The sequence below is a fragment of the Astatotilapia calliptera genome, chromosome 23 (genome assembly GCF_900246225.1).
Source record: "Astatotilapia calliptera chromosome 23, fAstCal1.2, whole genome shotgun sequence".
NCBI lineage: Eukaryota > Metazoa > Chordata > Actinopteri > Cichliformes > Cichlidae > Astatotilapia > Astatotilapia calliptera.
In genome coordinates this window covers 7890300-7911144 of record NC_039323.1, presented here as the reverse complement: position 1 = coordinate 7911144, position 20845 = coordinate 7890300, and the positions used below count along the sequence as shown (strand labels likewise).

At 39.2% G+C, this 20845-nt stretch overlaps 1 protein-coding gene across 2 annotated transcripts in view; it reads right to left on the bottom strand.

Moving 5' to 3' along the window:
• The window catches only part of clocka (clock circadian regulator a), a 35258-nt gene continuing 14413 nt past the window's right edge, over positions 1-20845 (bottom strand). Inside the window, exons 3-23 of one of the 2 annotated variants that reach the window (XM_026157730.1) lie at positions 9832-10059; positions 9653-9744; positions 9312-9371; positions 8963-9111; positions 8516-8607; positions 8342-8431; positions 8129-8249; positions 7896-8009; positions 7689-7807; positions 7141-7223; positions 5278-5384; positions 5021-5168; positions 4514-4589; positions 4289-4433; positions 4084-4184; positions 3831-3965; positions 2848-3006; positions 2476-2637; positions 2160-2347; positions 1663-1927; positions 1-816 (exon numbers count right to left, since the gene is read on the bottom strand). In XM_026157730.1, the coding sequence (XP_026013515.1) occupies positions 604-816; positions 1663-1927; positions 2160-2347; positions 2476-2637; positions 2848-3006; positions 3831-3965; positions 4084-4184; positions 4289-4433; positions 4514-4589; positions 5021-5168; positions 5278-5384; positions 7141-7223; positions 7689-7807; positions 7896-8009; positions 8129-8249; positions 8342-8431; positions 8516-8607; positions 8963-9111; positions 9312-9371; positions 9653-9672 (2547 nt within the window). In that variant the 5' untranslated portion in view covers positions 9673-9744; positions 9832-10059 and the 3' untranslated portion in view covers positions 1-603. Of the gene's footprint in view, positions 817-1662; positions 1928-2159; positions 2348-2475; positions 2686-2847; positions 3007-3830; positions 3966-4083; positions 4185-4288; positions 4434-4513; positions 4590-5020; positions 5169-5277; positions 5385-7140; positions 7224-7688; positions 7808-7895; positions 8010-8128; positions 8250-8341; positions 8432-8515; positions 8608-8962; positions 9112-9311; positions 9372-9652; positions 9745-9831; positions 10060-20845 lie in introns of both variants that reach the window. The other variant, XM_026157729.1, reaches the window with a different exon arrangement.

Genomic DNA, 20845 nt, shown 5'->3' with positions numbered 1-20845 from the left:
GCTTATAGCCCGACAATTACGGTAGTTATTCTTCAGTATATTTACAGTATATATTACACATGATATTCTGTACAGTCAAAGTTCAATCTACACCACATTCTTAAAAATATTTTCTGACCCATAATTAGTTTTACAAGAAAAACATACAAAACAAACAATTGGTTGTTTTGTAGGACGTCCTCGAAGTGAAGCTCTCCACCGCACTGACGGGAGAACTGTGAAATAATCCTGTGAGGGTGACTAGAGCACACATGCGCGCCTGCACACACACACACACCCAAACACAGACACACACGACACAAGGGGAGGCGTAAGGGGGAGTCTTTTGCAGGCCTTGTATGGCCCTGTTTTCTTGGAGGGAAGGCTTCATTCCACAGCCAAACCTGCTGCCACAGCAAGCCCCATCCCGGGTTCTCTGGTGTACTCTGGGCTCAGGAGTGAAGTGCAAACAGCACAAGATTCGCGTGAGAGAAGCAGAGCAACAGAGTGTCCACTTCTCATCCTCTGAGGTTTCAGTGGTGCACTTTCAGCAGAACTGCACTTTACACTCCCATCAACCACACCTGAGTTTGGTTCACTGCACTTCTGATAGGCTTGGGCTAGTTACTGCGGCTGTGTCGCTGAGCGGTCAGACAAACTATCTGCTCTGTGAGGAGCCAGCTGCTGTTGCTGCTTTTGTTGTAACTGCTTCTGCTGTGTTTGATGCTGTTGCTGCTGCTGTTGGGCTGCTGCAGTGAAGGTACCCTGCTGCTGCAAAGGGAACGCTGCCTGCAGGATCAGCTGGGTGGACTGGTTTCCATGAAGGAGTCGAGGAGCCTTAAGTGAAAAAGTTACATTAGCTTAGTCGGCACAGCCTAACGAGCCAAGATGTAACTTAAAGCTGCAGTAACTAGGACTCTGCTGATTCACTGTAAAGCAAGAAAGGCAGGCAAATCAGTGTCTGTGTAATGGCTGAACAATACACAGACACTGAGACATGAGTGCGCATGCTGCGTTCTTCATGCTCTATTCAGGGTGGTCCCTTGGCTAAACCAGAGGATTTCTAACCATTTAAAAGTATCTGAAGCAGACCATTATTTAGAGATTACAGATTATTGAAATGTAATAGACTACAACAAGCAAAAGATCTGGACCGCTATGTCTCACCATACTTAGCCTTATGATTGTAGTGCGACCAAAAAAAAAACAGGCTTTTGGAGGCCATCAGTCAAAGCATATCAGTTCCTCCTCGTATATTAATTATATTAAAAAAAAATAGTAACTTGTGGCATTAAGTTAAACTTTAATTTCTAGATCTAATTTGTCATCCACCATCCTCTTGTTGTGGTTAGAGTCCGATTGAACAGTGAGTAGTGATATGGAACTGAAACATCGTTGTTGTCAACAGGAATTCATCTAAACTAAGCTGCATCTTTCAACATTGTATTTTAATCAAAATCACATTTTGAAAATGTCCTCGTCTGTCAACAGATCTGAAAAAAAATATTCACATTCAACTCCATCTCCTGTGTCAAGTTCTTTGAGCATACAAAGAATTTTCAATTTATATAAAATAAAATTCATTAGGATATTTTAAATCACGTAAACAGCAAGCTGCCTGTATGCGAGCCAACTTCATACAGTAAAACTTCACCTGATAAGTGGTTACTGTGTCAGTGTTACCTGTAGGAACTGTGTTTGCTGCTGGGTCAGTGGAGCTTGCCCTTGCTGCATGGCTGTGACCTGAGACTGCGGTTGAATCTGTTGCTCCTGTTGCTGTTGCTGCTGCGGAGCCTGTTGGGAAATGCTAATTGTCTGCGTCTGGCCCTGCTGCGGTGCAAAGGCCGTCACCACTTGACCCATAAACATGGTTGTGGGGACCATAACTGCCCCACATGTCATCTGCCCTGTCACTAGCTTGGTGAGCAGCTGGGGGCCTGCAGGAAACCTGTAAGGTTCAGGAAGTTAGTCAGGTCTGATAAGTCTAATTAACCCAAATTGACATAAGGTCAATATATATGACCTTTTTTCACTATAAAAGTGCACTGTACCTAAATTAGTACTACATTAAATTGAAGTATTATGCACCACAGAGGGTGCCATCAATGAACTCGAGCACTACTTAATAACATTTTCATTATGAAGAAATATAACAAATAGATTTATGTGAAGATTCACACCTAATCTGAGCCGAACGGTCCTGTGCAAATGTTGCCACAGCAGGAGTGTTGGGTCCAGTATTCTGCGCCAGGCTTGTGGCAATCTGAACCACGTTAGCAGGACTTTGCTGAGGGATCATCATCGTGTTGTAGAGAGATGCAGGCAGTGGATTCTGTTGAGGCTGCACTGTGTGCGACGACCTCTGAGGCTGAAATAAACAGAACCGGAGTCTATGACACGAGCATGCTGGATGGAAAAATCTATAACAAACACAGCTAAGCTATGAATTCAGCGGGTCAGTGAGAGGCAAAATGAGAACCGTTTAGCCTGTCTGACCTGCGAGAGTGCTGTGTTCTGTTCCCGTAGGAGTGTTTGCTGCTGGGATGGGGGCTGCACAGCATGTTGTTGCTGTATGCTGTTTTGCAGAGATCCTGCAGAAACCACCTGGCCCTGCATGCTGAGTGTACCCCCCTGCTGCCCACCATTCCCCTGGGCCATCTGTACAGAGCTCACATTTAGTCCTCCAGGCCCTTTCTGCAGGAACATCTGAGATACACATCACACATTCGAACTCCAGCTCTAATTATAACAGCAACACATCCATCATGTAAGCTGAATATAAAACAATTAAAAAGAAAACCTTTCATATATTTACTAGGCTATGTAATCATTCATTTGCAACACTTGTGCGCAGCTCTTCAGTCCTACCTGCAGACTCTGTCCCTGCACCCTCTGTAGCTCGTCCTGGATCTGCCGCAGCTCATCCTGCTGCCGCTGAATGTTGACCTCGATCATTCTGGTCCTCTGCTCCAGCTGCTCTTTCAGGTGCTGCATGGCTTCTAACTGGCTGGAGAACTGGACCATTGACTGTTAAAGAATAAAGACATAACAGTATGGCAGTTTATTTTAAATGTTCCATACGTATATTTTACAAATTGTTAAGGCTCAGGTCACATTCTCTGAGTACAAACAACTTCTTGCATGCTGACCACAGAACACATTTTAACCAACAGTGACCACTGGCTTAAAAATGTAACCAATTCAAACTGCAGCTCCAAGAATATCTGCTTAACGTTGGCAATAAAAGCAAGTGAATTTGTGAACACCCATAAAATTCTCAGCTTTAAAGCAAAAATAAACATATTTACAGCCTGCAAACTTTCCTTTGTTCTCTACAGCCAACTGACGGTTCATGACAACTGTGTGCAGGGGCTATATTTTTTATTTAACTCACCTACATTTTTTAAAGACTTAAAAATCCAACATGCTGACGGTCAGACTACAGGCTACAGTAGTCCACAAACCAATAGGTGGCATCATAGGGACTACGTCTACGTTTTATATATAAATATAGGCATTCCTGGGTTAACAGCCCCATCATGTCAGTGCGTGGGAGCTATACAGAGCTTTGCAGATCCATGTTCATTGGCTGTCCCATGTCATAAGGCAGTGTCAAACAGACACATAGGCTACTCTTGTTCATAATTGTGCTGTTGGACCTTCAGTTTATCAAGTGCCACACAGAAGACATAAGACATGATGGATAAAGAAGTTCTTTATAGTGAAGTGAAACTGAGCATTAAAACAAACAAACAAAAAAAAAAACGCTGTCCACTGCAGTCATTGTCTGCTAGTTATACTTAAGAATCAGCAATATTAGACAATAAAAAAAAATGACGTGAATATCTTACTTGGTTGTTGGTCGGAACTTGTTGCTGTTGCTGCTGTTGTTGTTGCTGTTGCTGCTGTTGTGGCTGCTGCGGCTGTTGTTGTGAAACCATGGATGACGCCACGTTCTGTCCTGTATTTTGGGAACTCATCGACTGCTGATGGAATTAAAGACACCAAACAAAAGTCCTAAGTCCTAATGAAATCCCTCATGACCCAGAATACAGGTATCGTGAAATTTAAGACCAGAGCGTGTGCGCTTGTCCATCCACTGACCTGACTGCTGATAGATGATCTCCGTTGTGATGTCATCTCCACAGCAGAGACCGACTGGCGACCTGGTGTACTCCTATCTCCCTGAAGCTTCATTTGTGATGCTGAAGGGCAAATATAAACATGATGCTCAGATAATAATAATAAAAAAAGAAATAGTTAATATACATCAAGCTTTGCTCAGTAGTGAACAGATGCTTGTACTTACAGGCTGGGTCAGACACAGCCGTGTGGGAAGATTTACGTGAGCTGCGAGACGAGGCCGATGGGGTCCGACTGTGGTCAAATCGCTCTAAGGCCTCTTTCAAGCTGAAAGTGTTGAGCTGGGACTCAGAGCCTGAATCCTGGGATTGCTGCAAACAATGCATTGTCACAAGGTCACTATGCTGTCCACTCTTTAATTTTTACAAATCATACCTCATGTTGGTCTGACCTTCTCAGCGGTGATTTGAGGTGGTGATTCTTCAATTCCCAGCTCTCTGCGCTGTTCTGCTCTTACTTCAGCATAACTGCAGCGCAAAGACAATTAATGACACACACAGTTAGGGTTGGACACAACTTTCATAATTATGGCTCTGGAAATCACCAGAATACACCTGAATTAAAACAATTCAAGTTCAGACTTTCTGATTTCAAAGTTTGAACAGAAGTATATGGAAAATTAACAAATCATGACTTTTTTTTAATATAAAGTTTAATACAATTGTAATACTACTACTACTAATAATAATATATATATTGCTGCATTTGGCTGCCTCTTATACATTTCAATATGTAAAAATATTTCCAGTAGCTTTTGTCTACTCCATAGTAATAAAAACACCACATCACTGGAAGCAAAGCATGTCATTATACTACCTCTAGGGTTTTACAGAGGACTGTATGTTTTAGCTCGTGAGCAATGTCATATCAAAGGGTCAAGAGGGAAATCTTCATGCACCTTACGACCGTGTGTGTGCAGACAATGAACTCTGGCCTGGAGTTCCACTGGTGATAAGTAATGTAGTAATGGGTCTGAAGCCAAATCCATTGCTGCCCTTTGGTGAGGAATCTGTAGTAGCAGGACTTTCCTTTCCCATATTGCATTACTACACAGAAGCAAAGAGAAGATTTCAATGCTCTGCTTTGGAAGCTCGAGAGGAAGTTGATAACTGGAGTTGACCATGCTTCAGTGATCGCTGACAGAAGTGTACTCACAGTGTTCGTGACACTTGGCTAGTGTCTCAAGGTCATCTACATGATAGTAGTCATATCCTGATGTACCCAGGACCTCAAATGGGAGGTAACCTATGATGGGCGGAGCTCTGGACAAACACAGTTAACGTTATTGAAATGATTAACTGGAAGTCAATCAGGAAATGTCTTGTTCTTACGTTAAGTCATACATCCAGCCATATTTACCCCTAAATGACAACATAAAGCAATAAAGGAGTATGTATGCATGTAGCTTCACCTGATGCTTTCACAGCATAAGGAAAATAAGTGTCTTTCTAAATGGTTCAGGGTAGCATGCCTAAACATTTTCAGTAATGAGAGTTGGGATAATTTGCTACTCCCAGCTCTCACCACTCACCAGGATGAAATGTCTGTATTCAGGTGTACAGTTTACCTTTCTACCAGCCCAGAAGAGCTGTTGTTGTAATGTTTAATGAGACTGATAAAGCTGATAAAGCTTCTTTTTTTTTTTTTTTTTTAATCCCTGAATAAGATCATTGAGCTTTTGTAACTATGAGAGCCAACTACATCTGTGTCTAAATTAGCTACTGGTTACAGTTATACCTGTAGTTCATTTCATTTGGCCTGTCCCAAGGAAAACACACGCGACGCCGTTGTTCTGAGTTCATGTTCACACTTTTTTTTTTTAAACATATTAAGTGGCGTAAGCTTGAAGGAGGAGCTTCAGCCCTCAGGCTATCTGACTTCTGAACTACCTACTATTCTTATCTTACACACCTTAACCTTGGACTTCTATCATTCAACCTTAACTGAATGACATTTGCACGTCACACTGTTTATTGCATCATTATGCAGGCATTATTTCGACACTGATTAGGATTTTTATTATTATTCTTCCATGCTGGAGACAGCTGTGGCCAGAACGGATCTTTTGGGTTGTCTATCCCATTCACGTAATATATCAGAAATGCCTGGAGGGAATGTCGTCACATCTGGGATAAATATTAACTTTGAATTAAGGATGAACTCATTAAAATGTACTCATTTTTTTTGGACAAAGGTCACTCTGATCTACCAAAACGAGATTTCAGCCAAAACTCAGGAATGTCTGCACTAATTATGAAAAACATCTTTGAAATAATAAAATTATTAAGTTACTCCATTTTATTTTTATAAAGGTAAAGAATTAGCTACACTGAAACATAACCTAGGATATCAACTGAAACGTGCATGGTTTCAGAGGCATACAAAAGTGAATGCTTGCTTACTTTCAAATCCTCTTATCCCCCCCAAACATCTATTTGTGTAAGAAAATATATACATAAATATTCCAGATCCATGAGCTTACAAACAATATGTTGTACAATATGTAGTTGTGTAGATAGTCAACAAAAACAAATATCAATCGTGAAGTTAGAGTGACTGACAGGTTTTGGATAGTGTTCGTGATATCACCCCGAGTCATCAGCACCACGTCGAAGGCCCGTGGGAAATAAAGTAAAAATGCTGGTGACCGATAGCGGGTCAGGTTGACCTCACTCTTCTTTTATAATAATAATTATGTTTCCTGACCACAAGCCTTCATAAAAGCAAGCCTGCTGTGTAATAAATAATGACAGAAGTGTTACAAAACACGAGTTTTTTCGATTTGGTCTCTCACAAAAATCAACAATTCTGATTTAACAAAAAAGCCACACAGTCACATACCGTAACCATGGTTAAAAAAAAAAAAAAAAAAAAAGGTCATTCTTTATAAATATAGGTCAGCAACTTTCACACCAAATCAAGTAGGTTAGGTTTGACTAAACACTTAATACTGATCCATTGTAGCACAAACTGGAAATTAAGTTATGCATTTACACTGATAAATTGGAAAAGAATTACCTGTGGTCCAGGAAGAGAAATTTCCACTCTAAACTATGTCTGGATGTAAATTCCTCATTAGGCTCTTCTACTGTGCACATCTCCTATTGGTGCAAGGGGAGAAAACAGAACTTAGAAGACATAAAAATACACATACACAACTCTAAACTACACACAGTATATCGTCTTAAAAAGAGCCTTTTAAACTTGTGCAGTATGACAAATTACATGATCAATCATCCCTGTTTGTTCAGCAATACAAGTTCTGGTTTATTTTCAACTTATTTTATCCATTTAGGTTCTGCCATCTCCAGTAAAACAGCCCAGGTTTCTACGACAGCGATATGTCAACATAACCCCTCCCCCATTTTTTAAATGAGGTAAAAAAGTTATTCCCAGCAGAGGCATGAGGGAACTACACATGATAAATGACAAGGGCCCAAATCATTTTTCCTCAGGTGACCATTACTGCTGAGCCCTGTCCTAATTAAAGCTACCTTAAGAGCCCTAAAGCAAGAAACCGAATGTGTGTCAACCAGATAAAAGGAGAAGCAGTTAAAGATTCTCACCTTGATAAACTGTGGCTTGGCTAGCCTCACAGTGGCTATGAGACACACTCTGTCTTCAAAGGCAGAGTGAAGTGATCGCTGGATCACTCCATCGAAACCATTTCGGGTACAGTTAGGCACTGGTAAAAAAGAATGGGAACAAAGCAAAGTTAATCCTTTCACACAACATCTCTGCTCTACATTCTGACTCCGTGTACTGTAACTTACCATTATTCAGGGACTTGAAGTTTCCAATAAACTTTACATATTCATACACGGGGGGCTCTTTGGGGTCGATTGTCCCTCGGAGCATGTGGCAACAGAACTCTAGCTGATTTTTTGCTATAACAATAATAATAATAATAATAATAATAATAATAATAATAATAATAATAATAGCTTAAACATAATAATTGAAGAACAAAAACAGCAGCTGAAGACAGATAACATATCCAACCTACTTTTAAGATACTCAGGTGTCAATGTTTCTCCTTCCATGACATGAGAGGACAGAGCCTTGTACACCTCTGAATGCTCCCCCACAGGCAAGAAATTTAACAAGTTCTGATCAACAAGATCAGACTGGGGAAAAACAAAACCAATGAATATGTTTATTACCAAATGTTTCATCAGTGAACTACTGACTTTATCTATTATTTAAAGCTTATACTCACTGGTAAATGTTCTAGTAGGGAAGTCACACTCTCAGAGACATAGATTATATTCCCATCAGCCATAATTGCAAGGAAAAATCCATCTAACGCCTAATAGAAACAAAGGTTAGATAATATTTCATCTATATTTTTGCATAGAAATACAAGAAAAATAAGTGCAAGAAACTGCCTTACCTCCAACATCAGCTGAGTGAACTCTTCATTACTAAGAAAAGGAGGTTTCCAGTCTTGTCTGATCTCAGTTGACTCTGACTGAGCTGCGATTTCTGATAAAGTAGACATAACGCATGTAACTTATAACTCTGCGAATTTAAAAAGGCACCCATTATGCTTTACCTTATGGACCATTAAAGTGGTCAGTATATGTAATCCCAGTAAGCCAAATGTTCATGTTTCAGAATGCACAAAGCAATCAGTTTCAGCTCATTTTTGTTCTACTTTTGGCTGTGTATGGTGGCCCTAATATGAGTCCACACAGAATTTGTTTGCAAGAGGCAGTCAAACAGAAGCAAGTTGGCTTGAAGAGAAAGAGCTAAAACATTTCATTTTAAACTAAGGATGAACTGAGGGATAAACCCACTACCATTATAATTAATTCTAGTGGTTATTAGAGTTTTTCACCTTTGTGTTTGTGCAGAAAGTCGATACTTTTCTGCAAAATAGTGGACTTGTCCATCTTCCGGGTGTTGCCCGGCAGCATTGTACCCAACTCCTTGATGAGGACATTGAACTGGTCTCTGCGCTTCTTCTCAGACTTGTTACGGGACACGCTGGTTATTTAGAAGAACAAATATTAGTAAAAGTTAGATGACATCTTAACTAGGAACACTTATCAAAATCTTGTTCACTGTAGCTGTAATAATTCAAAACGATATCTAAAATCAAGTCTTGTAACAACTACAATAGCAGTTTTATGGAGGATGTAACTTCACTGAATGCATTTGATATGAAAACAAACCCAAGATCTTACCGTTTTGCTTTGTCCTTTTCATCTTCTTCCATTAACCCATCAAAAATACTACTGTCATCCCTGCAGATTGGACAAACCAACAGTTATATCAGATCCTTTAACATTTACAGTGAGCTCTTTGATAAGAAAATCTCTCCTAGAAAACATGAAGACATCAAACTCAGGCACTGTAAATCCCTAAATTACTTTGATCTTAATCTTCAAAAAAAGGAAAAAATGAAATCACTGTTAATTAGATGCATGAGAACTGTGGGCTGAATGTGTTTTGGATTTTCTTCATGTCCCACTATTTTTTTAAATCAACAATAAAAAAAAAAAAACTAGCCAAATGTTTGACTCACTGGTCAATGCTCGAGGTCATTTTGTATCCTGTTCAGGGTCGCAGTGTCGGTGAGGGGTCTTTTAATCGTGAGGTAGACATTTGTGAATAAACCTTTGAAGAAAAAACACCCATAAAATGGCAGAGTGTCAAAGAATCAAAAAACTTCAGACACGAGCAAAGATGGTAAAGACATTTCACCTTACTGACAGTACAGCCAGTTCTGTGAGAGGATGAGGAAGGTGCTGCTGGGTGAAGGTAGAGTACAGGTGGACACTCTGTGATAGGGGTGTGCTTTTATGAGTCTTGGAGGATATTCTCTCAAAGTCTCTCTTACCAGGCTGCAGAAAATAGCTAAAAGTTCCTCGGGGTGCTGTGTCTTTCGTCTGCTTAGGGTGTAAGTCTGGCACATGGCAGCAACATCTGAGTCTATGAGACAAAAAGACACATCAACCGAGGCCGTTATTGAAAGATTAGAGAACCATGATATATGAGATTGATTTATATTTTAAAAAAGTAAAAATAAAAAAAACAAGCATTTATAAGAATTCTGCCTACATTTATGCCTGAGGGTTGAAATTACTCCTTATTCTTTCATAAATATAAATACATTATAACAATGGTGGATGCTAATATGATCAACGATCATGTCCCATGTTTGTTTAGATATGCAGCTGTGTGGAGCTCTCTCTCCTCTCTGTAAGTAAGTAAAAGTAAGTAAAATTTATTTATATAGCACTTTTTAAGACAAAAACGCTGTTACAAAGTGCTTCACAAGAAGACATGTCAAACAAACAATATAGCAACATAAAGGAAGTATAAAAGCATATCAAACAAGCAATAGTACAATATAAATATAAAATAAAACAACATTAACATTACCCAAATGCCTGTCTAAACAGATGAGTTTTAAGCTGTTTTTTTAAAGGAAGCCACCGTGTCGATGGTGCGTAGTGAGGAGGGTAAACCGTTCCACAGTATTGGAGCCAGGGTTTGAAAAGCGTGATCCCCCTTTGTTTTCAGACGAGTCCGTGGAATAGATAGACGACCGCTATCAGTGGATCTAAGAGTCCGCTTTGGAGAATAGGGCTGGAGAAGCTCCGAGATATAGATGGGGGCCTCACCTTGTAGAGACATAAACGGAAAGGTGAGGATTTTAAACTTATATCTATACTCAACCGGAAGCCAATGCAGGGATTTTAGTATAGGAGTGATATGGGAAAATTTATTGCTGTGGGTTAAAAGCCTTGCTGCAGCATTTTGAACCGCTTGGAGCCGATTTAGTGAGGCCTTAGGTACGCAGGAGAAAAGTGCATTACAATAATCCAGCCGGGAGGAAATAAAGGCGTGGACAAGCATCTCCAGTTCGGTTGTGGAGACAATAGTCCTGAGTTTGGCAATATTTCTTAAGTGAAAAAAGCAGGAGCGGGTCACGGATTTAATATGAACGTCAAAGGACAAAGATTGGTTGAAAATTATCCCAAGATTCCGAGCAGTGGCTTTTATCGACGATGAAAAAGCACCCAGATGTTGACTAATCTGGGGCTTGATATTCTCTGGGGCTAGGATTAAGCACTCGGTCTTGTCTGCGTTCAGCTGCAGGAAATTGTTTGTCATCCAAAGATTAATTTCCTTAAGACAGTCCATAAGAGTGGATAGCTTGTCTAATTCCCAAGATTTAAAAGAAATGTATAATTGGATGTCGTCCGCATATAAATGATAGGAAATATTTTTGAAACCGCTAATGATCCGGCCTAAGGGAAGAATATATAGTGAAAATAACAGGGGGCTTAAAACCGAACCTTGTGGAACTCCACATAGAAGCTTAGCCACGTCTGATTGGAAGTTTCCCACTGAAACTAAAAGCGTCCTATCTTCCAGAAATGAGGTGAACCACTTTAGAACAGATCCTGATATCCCTACCGTGCAGTTTAAGCGATGGATTAAGATCTGATGGTCAACGGTATCAAAGGCTGAGCTAAGGTCCAGAAGAACCAGGACTGAGCAATCACCCCTGTCTGCAGCCATCAAGAGGTCATTTGTGACTTTCAGCAGAGCTGTTTCTGTAGAGTGTAACTTTCTGAAACCCGATTGAAATTTATCAAGAATGTTATGCTTCTCCAGCGCTTTCTTTACTTGTAGCCAAACAACTTTTTCTAGGATTTTAGAGATAAAAGGAAGTTTTGAGATGGGCCTGTAGCTTGACTGAAGTGTTGGATCCAGGTTAGGCTTTTTCAGCAGAGGTTGAATAACCCCCTGTTTAAAGCACCTGGGGACAGAGCCAGATAGCAATGAATGGTTTATCAGCGTGACCACAGAGGGCCCGATGGTCTCAAAAACTTTACAGAATAAACGAGTAGGTAAGACATCAGCTAAACTCGTTGAAGGATTCAATTGAGTCAGTGTTTCCAATAAATCCTCTAAAGAAACTGGGAGGAAAGATTCCATAATTATGGGGTGTGGACGATCATGGTTGGTGGGGTTTCCTGAGGGAGTTATGTTATGTCTTAGGCAACTAATCTTATCTTGAAAAAATTTTAAAAGTTCACTGCAGTCCTTATCTGAAGAGACGGGTGTACATGGCGTTGGGGGGGAGACAATGCTACTCACTGTATCAAAGACAACTTTCGGATTTCTTTTTCCTACTGCAAGTAGTTGAGAGAAGTAAGTGGCTCTTGAGTCTGACACCATGTCATTAAAGGTAGATAATAGTTCTACCTTTAATGACACTCACCTACCTGCAAGGCAGGTAGGTGAGTGTGTTTGCTGCTGAGACCAGGCGAGACTGCTGATTGGCTGGTTTGAAGAAACTGCTGTGTACAGACTGGACAGCCACCCCTTAACCTCCTTGCCTCCTCTCCACTCTATAAAGAGCTAGCAGTTAGGCAGCTAATAGCACTGCGTGTTTGTGTGAGAACACTGGTTCTAAGAGTTGACTCTTAACACTAGGTGTGGAAGTGAGATATAGGTTAAGAGTTATTGATTACAGTTTATTTTAATACTACTGTATTACTATTGGCTCTGTATGATGTCAGTGACAGAGGATAAAGCTCAGTTTCAAATGGGAAGGGAGCTAAAACAGCTTATTTCAGAACCAGATGAACTAATGGGCAACACCAAGGTCCAGTATAAGATAAGGTTAAGTTTGAACTGTGAATCCTGCAAAACTGCTTTACCTGAATTCAAGAATAGAACTGTCGACCTGCAATTGTTATTCACTCTTAATGTGGCAGCACAATATCAGCACTCACATCAGCACAGTGAATTTTGCTGTTGCTGTTGAATGTATGACTATAATCACCTGCATCCACCACAGCTTATATTAAGGTGGTGCTTTAATAGGGGTCACATCCTACATGTGCAACAGAGACGCCGAGGAAAGCCAAAGGCTGAAATGAGTCAGTTTCTTTCTGCTGCCATGTAATATTAAAACCATTACATATAGTAAACAATTATGAGTGCTGATGTTCTCATCAATTTATTTTTTTGTGTTTGCAGTGGGTCAGCATCAATGAGACTGTTCTTTTTGTATAGTATAATGTGGTAATACATCCCTTTACTTTAATAAAACCAAGTGGAGTTTTGTACTACATCAAATAGTCATTGCGTAGTTTCTTTGGCAATTCTTTGTGTGTTTTGCCAATGAAACAGCAGCAGAATGTGTTGGGTTTGCAATAGCTGTAACCTCAAACAGCTCTGTCACAGAGAGTGAACAGTAAACAGTGAGGCTGTTATCAATTACATAAAATTACACTGGATTATATGCTCCATTGCTAACTGCAAATCACCCAAGCAATCTAAAGTAAGTGTGGCAAAAGTGGACTCTAAATACTAACAAACTCAAACAACAAAAACAAAAAGTAAAATAAAAATATATTAATAGATGTGCAGTTGCACAAAAAAAGAAAAAAAAAATCCTGTGGATTACAATTTTTGAATTAATTACTTAAATTGACGTTTGATCGTCATAGTCATAACTGTAATCAAATACATTATGGTTTAACTACAAACATACTTTTTTAGGCCATTGTAAAAACCTTGGCTAGTAGGGTTTGGCTCGAGTGCAACATCCCAAAAAAAATTTAAAATGGTGACAGAAGTAATTTTAAAAACGATAAAAAAATAAAAAAAATAAATTAGGGTACTTACTACCAAATATTTGCCTGCTTGTGTGCTGCTGTGTCAGATATACCAGAATCTGTCTTGATTTAAACAAGCCACAAATGCAACCATCAGTAACTGAAATACTCTTTCTACCACCCATCTCTACTATCTATTCTCTTTGCCCAGGTACACTAGATTTCAAATTAAAATGAGAAAGCCCGCTGGGTCTCTAGCCTAAATATTTGACCCATTTACTTCATGAACCAGTTACCGTCACAACCTATGTGGGAGGCTTTCTCAACATAACGGCCTATTTGTGTTGGTGAGAAAATCCCTTCAGTGTTTTTCCCCATGAATCTTGGTAGACATAATTTAAAGAGTTTAAATTAGGCCTGTTAACATTTGGTAAAGCCAAAAAGAAGAATTACACCTACACTCACCGATAGAATGAGTGAGTGTAGGTGTATTATTAGAGTAAACAAAGCTCTTCAGTTAATTGAAATAAAAAAATGAAAATGAATGAAAAAACCAATAAAAATAAAGCTACTTTCAGCAGTTGCCTTATTCACAAGGAGTCACCACAGAGGTAGCATTACATATTTAAACTGAATCAAGCAATCAACCCACCCTTGAAATCAACTAAAACTAAAGTGTATTGAAAATTAAAGCTAAAAAACAACAATAATAATAAACATAACTCTGGATCCAATATGCATATTTATGGTACGTTTCAAAAAATATACATCAGCCACCTCACATAATTAAAATATAGTTCTTTTTAATGTGATTTAAAATATTTCTGTCTTATTTACTTTTCATATTCCATTGAAATCTAGTCATCAAAATGTTGCAATTCAGAAAATGCATTGTAAAAAGAGTATCATGAGCTAGAGCTTCAATGTGCACATTTTCATTCAGTAATTTGTTCTTTCCATTCATTTAAAGTTTATATCTTGTTTAGCAGCACAGTGGTTAGCACTGTTGCCGCACAGCAAGAAGGTCCTGAGATCAATTCCACCATCAGGGTCTTTCTGTGTGGAGTTTGCATGTTCTCCCCGTGTTTGCGTGGGTTCCCTCCGGGTACTCCGGCTTCCTCCCACAGTCCAAAGACATGTAGTTTGTGGGGATAGGTTAATTGATTAGTCTAAATTGCCTATAGGTGTGAATGCGGGAGTGAGTGTCAGTGCGAATGATTGTCTGGCTCTGTGTGTTAGCCCTGCGACAGACTGGCGACCTGTCCAGGGTGTACCCCGCCTCTCGCCCTATGACAGCTGGGATAGCCCCCCCGCCACACTGAAAAGAAGAAGCGGATGGATCTTATTTATTTATATGTACAGGATTTTTGGTTTTTGTCAAAAGGGGGGGACTACAAATAATGACATAAAAACAATTTTCACCATCATATATGGTGATGCCAGAACTTCAGAAGCCTGAAACATTTTTAAACAGATGCAAACACTGTCTACTTAAAACTGATTAAAGTACACAAATAACTGAGATATGAACTAGCAGGTATAGTACGTGTGTAATGGAAACTTCAGTCAGCAATGACAATACTGGTTTAAAAAAAGGATTTCTATTGGTTGGAATAAACTTGCTGTCAAGTCAATCAAAATAAGGAAGGAAGTTGGCACTGGAAGTGTTTACACCTTAGTGTTGGGACAGTGGAAAAAATGAAGGTAAGAGGGAGGAGTAGGTTCTGTCATGGCCCACTGACTTTCAGCTATGCAGTGTTATTTTACTGCACCCTACATGTGACGCTTTTCACACAAATACATTAGAGAGTGGATGTCTTAACTGAGATTAAACCTTTGTCAACACAAGTGGCCAACTACACATTGGCACAGCACTGTAAAAGGGAGCGGTGAGTTGTAGTAAAGAGCATTGTCTAAAGATTTTGTACCAACAGACACAAAGAGCTTTTCCTTTTTGGCTGTACATCATCTTAAAAGCAGGCAAGCTAAACTGGATTGCAAATTAAGACTGGGGGGGAAAAAGGAAAAAAGAAAAAAAGAAAAGGCAACAGAGGCCATCGAATGTAAGACAATTTCATAAATAAATTGGCTATATTAGAGCACAATGAAAGACAGAAAGAAAACATTGTAGTTGAAGCAGTAGCTTTCGGCACAGAGCGAACGTTGTGTAACTGGGAGAACAGGCGTTGTATAACTGTGATGTCATCTGTGCTTCACTGACCTGCTGGCCCAGTGACCTACTTTCCTCCTCCTCCGATCTAACTTAATCACAGCTCCACAAGCAACACCTTCCTCTTCTCACTAATAACACTACACTCTGTCAACACAAATCCTTAGTATTCCACAGCGTGTATACTTCACAAAAGGTGTGAAGAGGGAGTCAAACTGCCTGCATCTCACGTTTCCTCATTTAATCACATGATTTGAAAAGGCTTCCTGGTGTTTCCTAAGCCTCAGCGGGGACCAACGTCAAGGAAGAAAGCAATGAAGATGTGCTGCATTTTCATCGGGCTTTAACAACATCAACCAAACAGCCTCACTCACATATGCATTTTTCACACCGAAACATCTCAAAAAGCACTGACTGACGACAGTCATTTATCATAATTTTTATGTGGCTCACACAACATTGTTGAATGCCTGTATGTGGGTGTGTGCATTCAGATGTAGGGCACCAGAGCTCTGAGGATATGAGTCACTCTGAAGTGGATCTATGGCGCCGCTCGTCACGCACTCCGCCACACCCCGGCGCTGAGATGCCAACACAGCAACTGTGCCAATGGGCAACACCATAGCAACCGGCCTCACCGTGCAGTGTAAAAATAGCTCAGCCGAATTCCTCCGCAGCTGATACTCTCTCCATCATACACTAAGAATTATTAGACTACCGCGAGCGACTCCTTTTGTCATGAACTGGAGTCTGTGGATGTGAAACACTCTGCAGGTTCCACCTGTGCAGCAGTGCAGTAACACATGTGTTCTGTAAACATTACTGCACTGTTGTCTTCATGCAGTGAACATGGCTACGCACCAATTCAAACAGTACTTTTTGTCCCTAACTTATAATAAAGCAGATTCTACTTGTGAGGCAGAGCACTTTTACTTCTCAGTTAAGGGGGTCGTGGAAAGCAGAGAAAAAGAGCCAAAGATCCAAAAATGGATAGAAGATAGAATACAGCAAAAGCAGCTTTCACATATGACTCAGTAAGCTCGGAAATTAACAAAAAAAAAATTAACAAAACGCTAGATTACTACAATTTGTCTGACCAGAAATACTCAGTTAAATTATTCTAAAGCCCTGTCCACATATAGAGCAATAAACACAATGCTAACCGTAGGTCACAAGTATGCATTAATGCCTTCAGCTGTGTCGGTAACCCAGTAATGTATTTACAAGGTTACCTATGCATTAGTCAGTGGTATCCTTTGTTACCTTTCGTGGTCATGTCACGAAAGATAACAAATCAATCACTTCCCCTCAGAGCAGAGAAAATTTTAACTTGCTGCTTCTAGTCATTAAAAGTTACTGTTCCTGCTGTCGCTGAAAGTCTTTGAATTTCACTAACATTCTGCAGTCACTGGTCCCCACATCACTGACAGCCTCTTCCTATGTGCATGTAATGTGGTTGTATTAACTTTCTGCACTGGTCTGTTGATGTTAACAGTGAGGAAAGCACACATTTTTATAACTGAAGAATGTTACTTAAGGTCCTTAAATACACTGATGATTTGTACAGATGTTGTTTGATTTAAAAAAATTAGACTGTCCTCGGGTTTGGATATTTTGTTTTGTTTGTTTTTTGGCTTTTAGCCCAAAATTCTATAATTCTCTCTCATTTATGGCTCAACCAAACTAGAGTAAAAATAGTCCACCAACCTCCTACAAGAGAGAAAATTAAATAAATAAAATAAACATCATCAGTGGTGATTGCTTTGAATATTTTCCACCAACTACACAGAGATTCTGAGCGTGCAGCAACCTCTCGGCACCGCTTTCAATCACAAAACTACTACAAAGGTCGCTAAGTGGAGGGAAACCTGTCTCAATCACAACAATTGCAGTGTGACATGGAATGACTAGAATTACTATCAGACAGACTGGTGAAAGTTTTATTATTAATTCTCATCCAATTCATTGCCAAAATGCTGCACTCAATCTTAGTCAGTCTGCACTGGTGAGCACAAATTGCCTGCGACATGTCTCTGTGGTTGTTTGCAATAATTTTGGTTATGCCGCAATTTCCGAATGCCTAATGTGACTATAGCAATAAACAACTGGTAAATTAGTCACAGGGAATATCCCTAGTTTACACTGGACAGTATTAAATAACTGTATAATGATTATATTCCACTCTAATGAGAGCAGGAACCATTTGTTCATATGCAGGCTGGAGCAGCAGCTACTAATACAGATGCACAATAAAGCCCCAGACAGCTCCACCTGTCATGGTTATTTAAAATGAAAATGTCAGGATGAAAATGTTTTCTCCCTCACAATGTTATTAAAACAAGACCTTTTGTTATGGTGTTATTCATCAGTATTCTGTCTTCGAAGCATTCAAAGAAGTCAAGAAGACTGCAGTTATGCGCAGCTTGCAGATGCGAATGAAAAGTTTTTGCCTTTTACATTCATAAAAAACAAATATATCAGTAATCTAGACAAGACAATCAGAAAACCCATCACTTATTTTCAGTGACTTATCCTGTGAATATGACGCTTTTAACACCAAATATTTGGGCCAAGACTTCCTGGTTTTATTAGATTGATTATCAATCACTTTTATTATCAAAATTTACACATTATATATTTAACTCAGCTATAATCTTACAATATTTAGTTGACTAAAACTAGACTAAAAAAAAACAGATGCCTTAATTATGACTAAAATTAAAATCAAATCAATTTAAACCAGAAAAAAACCCGGTATCAAAAAATCTCATCTCAAAAGATTCTGCATACCAGTCAGTTTATAACTAAATATTTAACTCAGGAAGTTGTCTGTGCACCAAACCAGACAGTCTTGCAAACAATCCTCATACTTTAAGTCCAATTCATTTGAACATTCTTCCAGCCTGTTAGAAACCTAATTTAATGGCTCTCTAGATCAGGGGTGTCAAACTCAAATACACAGTAGGCCAAAATTCAAAATGGAACAAAGTCACGGGCTAACATTAATATTTATTGAAAAAAAAAATCTTCCTCTAGATATAAGAATAAATCTTTTCTTATGGACTCAAACAAGTTTAGCTGAAAAACTGAATATGGAACAGCAAAGCTTAATACTAAACAATATATACATTAGCTGTATAATACCAGTAGGCCTGCTCTAATAGTAATTTGGTATGGCCAGAGTTTGACACCTATGCTCTAGATGCTTTTCTCAAGTCTAAAATATGACGCAATGCCCTAAATAATGTTAAGGCAAAACAGTTTAAAAAGGGACATTTTGTGAAACTTTGAACCCAAACTACAGATAACACTGTCCAGCAGGTCTTATATCACATGAGTAGATGAACTCTGGTTTCATAGCAACCTTTGTGTTTTCCCCATCATCTGTCAAAACCCCGATACCTGAGAACAGGGGATGGGTGAACTCTCATTGATCCCAAGTGTGGGAGCACAGACCACAGCTTTAACAAGATTTCTTGAAAGTCTGTCAACCACTTAAAAACCTGTGGTGCTTATAAGCCTCACCCTTTATTCTCACACAATTTTCAGCAAAACAGACACAATGCAGGGTTTAGAAAGCCATAAGGAAGAGAGGGTGTTCATTCTGCTGTAAGTGATAGCAAATATCTACACTGTAAAAAAGAAAAAGTTGAGAAAACTTAAAATTTCAAGGCAACATGATGCAAGAGATTTTTGAGTTTTCTCAACTTCTGCCAACTGTAGTTGACTTAACTAATATTTTCATGTTCTGCCAACTTGGATCTACTTGTTCACCTAATTAGGATAATCCTGTAAGTCTAACAAAGAAATTCTGGTTTCAATGCCATGTATTTCTGCCTTCACCAAACAAAGATATTCCTGTTGAATTAACATACAATCATTCCCTCCAAGGCCATGTATTCCTAAATTCACCAAACACAGATATTCTTGTTGAATAATCATACAATTCTTACTCCAGTGAGTTGAAAATTTACCAATATTAATAAAGAAAAATGTATGCTGTTATCGTACTTGAAAAAACACTCAAACAGATATAGAATAAAACAAAGCACAACTGAATGTTATGTAAAAACGTATCTATTTTTTTCAACAGTGCTTTCAGTATATTTCAGAAGGTCATGGGCAGTGGGGTGAATTTCTGTAAAAAAGCAAACAAACAGAAAAAAACGTGTTGCCAGTTTCTTTAGGGTGCTTTGAGCACCCCAGCAGAGACATTAAAATTCCAGAGTCCAGAAAAAAAGAAAAGTGTCCAGCAGCTTAGTCATTCACGTTCACACCCTGACTGTCCTGTAAAAGCTTAACTTAACTATTGCACACTAAATAGGGTAGTGCAACAAACAATTGCCTTTGTACCCAGACATTGACATTTTACATGGGCTCACTATGATGAACTACAGAAGTCAAAAGTTATTAGAAATGTTACCATCAATGAACAGTGAACTATCAGGTAAAATGAACGATTATATAGAGGGAAAGGGGTTGAACTACTGGGTTTTGTTTTGTTTTTTTACATGACTCTACAATGCACTTAAACATGTTTAAGAACAAGTTAAACTCATGTCTGGCTTCCCCGTTAACAGTCACAGCAAAAGCTTTGTTTTTAGAGACCTTATGCGCTGTGAGCATCGAGAGCCACCGAGTTCAAAAAAGATGACCTGAATTGCTTCAAAGGTAAACTCATCTGCTTTGGATAATCAATGTTGAGGGCATACAGAAGGCCAAAGAGGTATGCCAAGGCAGTAGAGAGGTCTGGAATGTTATGTAGCACGATGTCCCCTTCCAACACAACAGCATGTTCTCGCACAGACGTATCGGCATCGTCATCTTGCAGGATGGTGAGGATGGCAACTGATGCACCGTTCAACACTGGTTCCAAAATGTCAGTGTCCTGAAGAGAAGAAAAGTAAAATATGAATTATTGAAAGCTAAGAAAAATTAAAGACAAAATACATTTCTAAAGATCTTA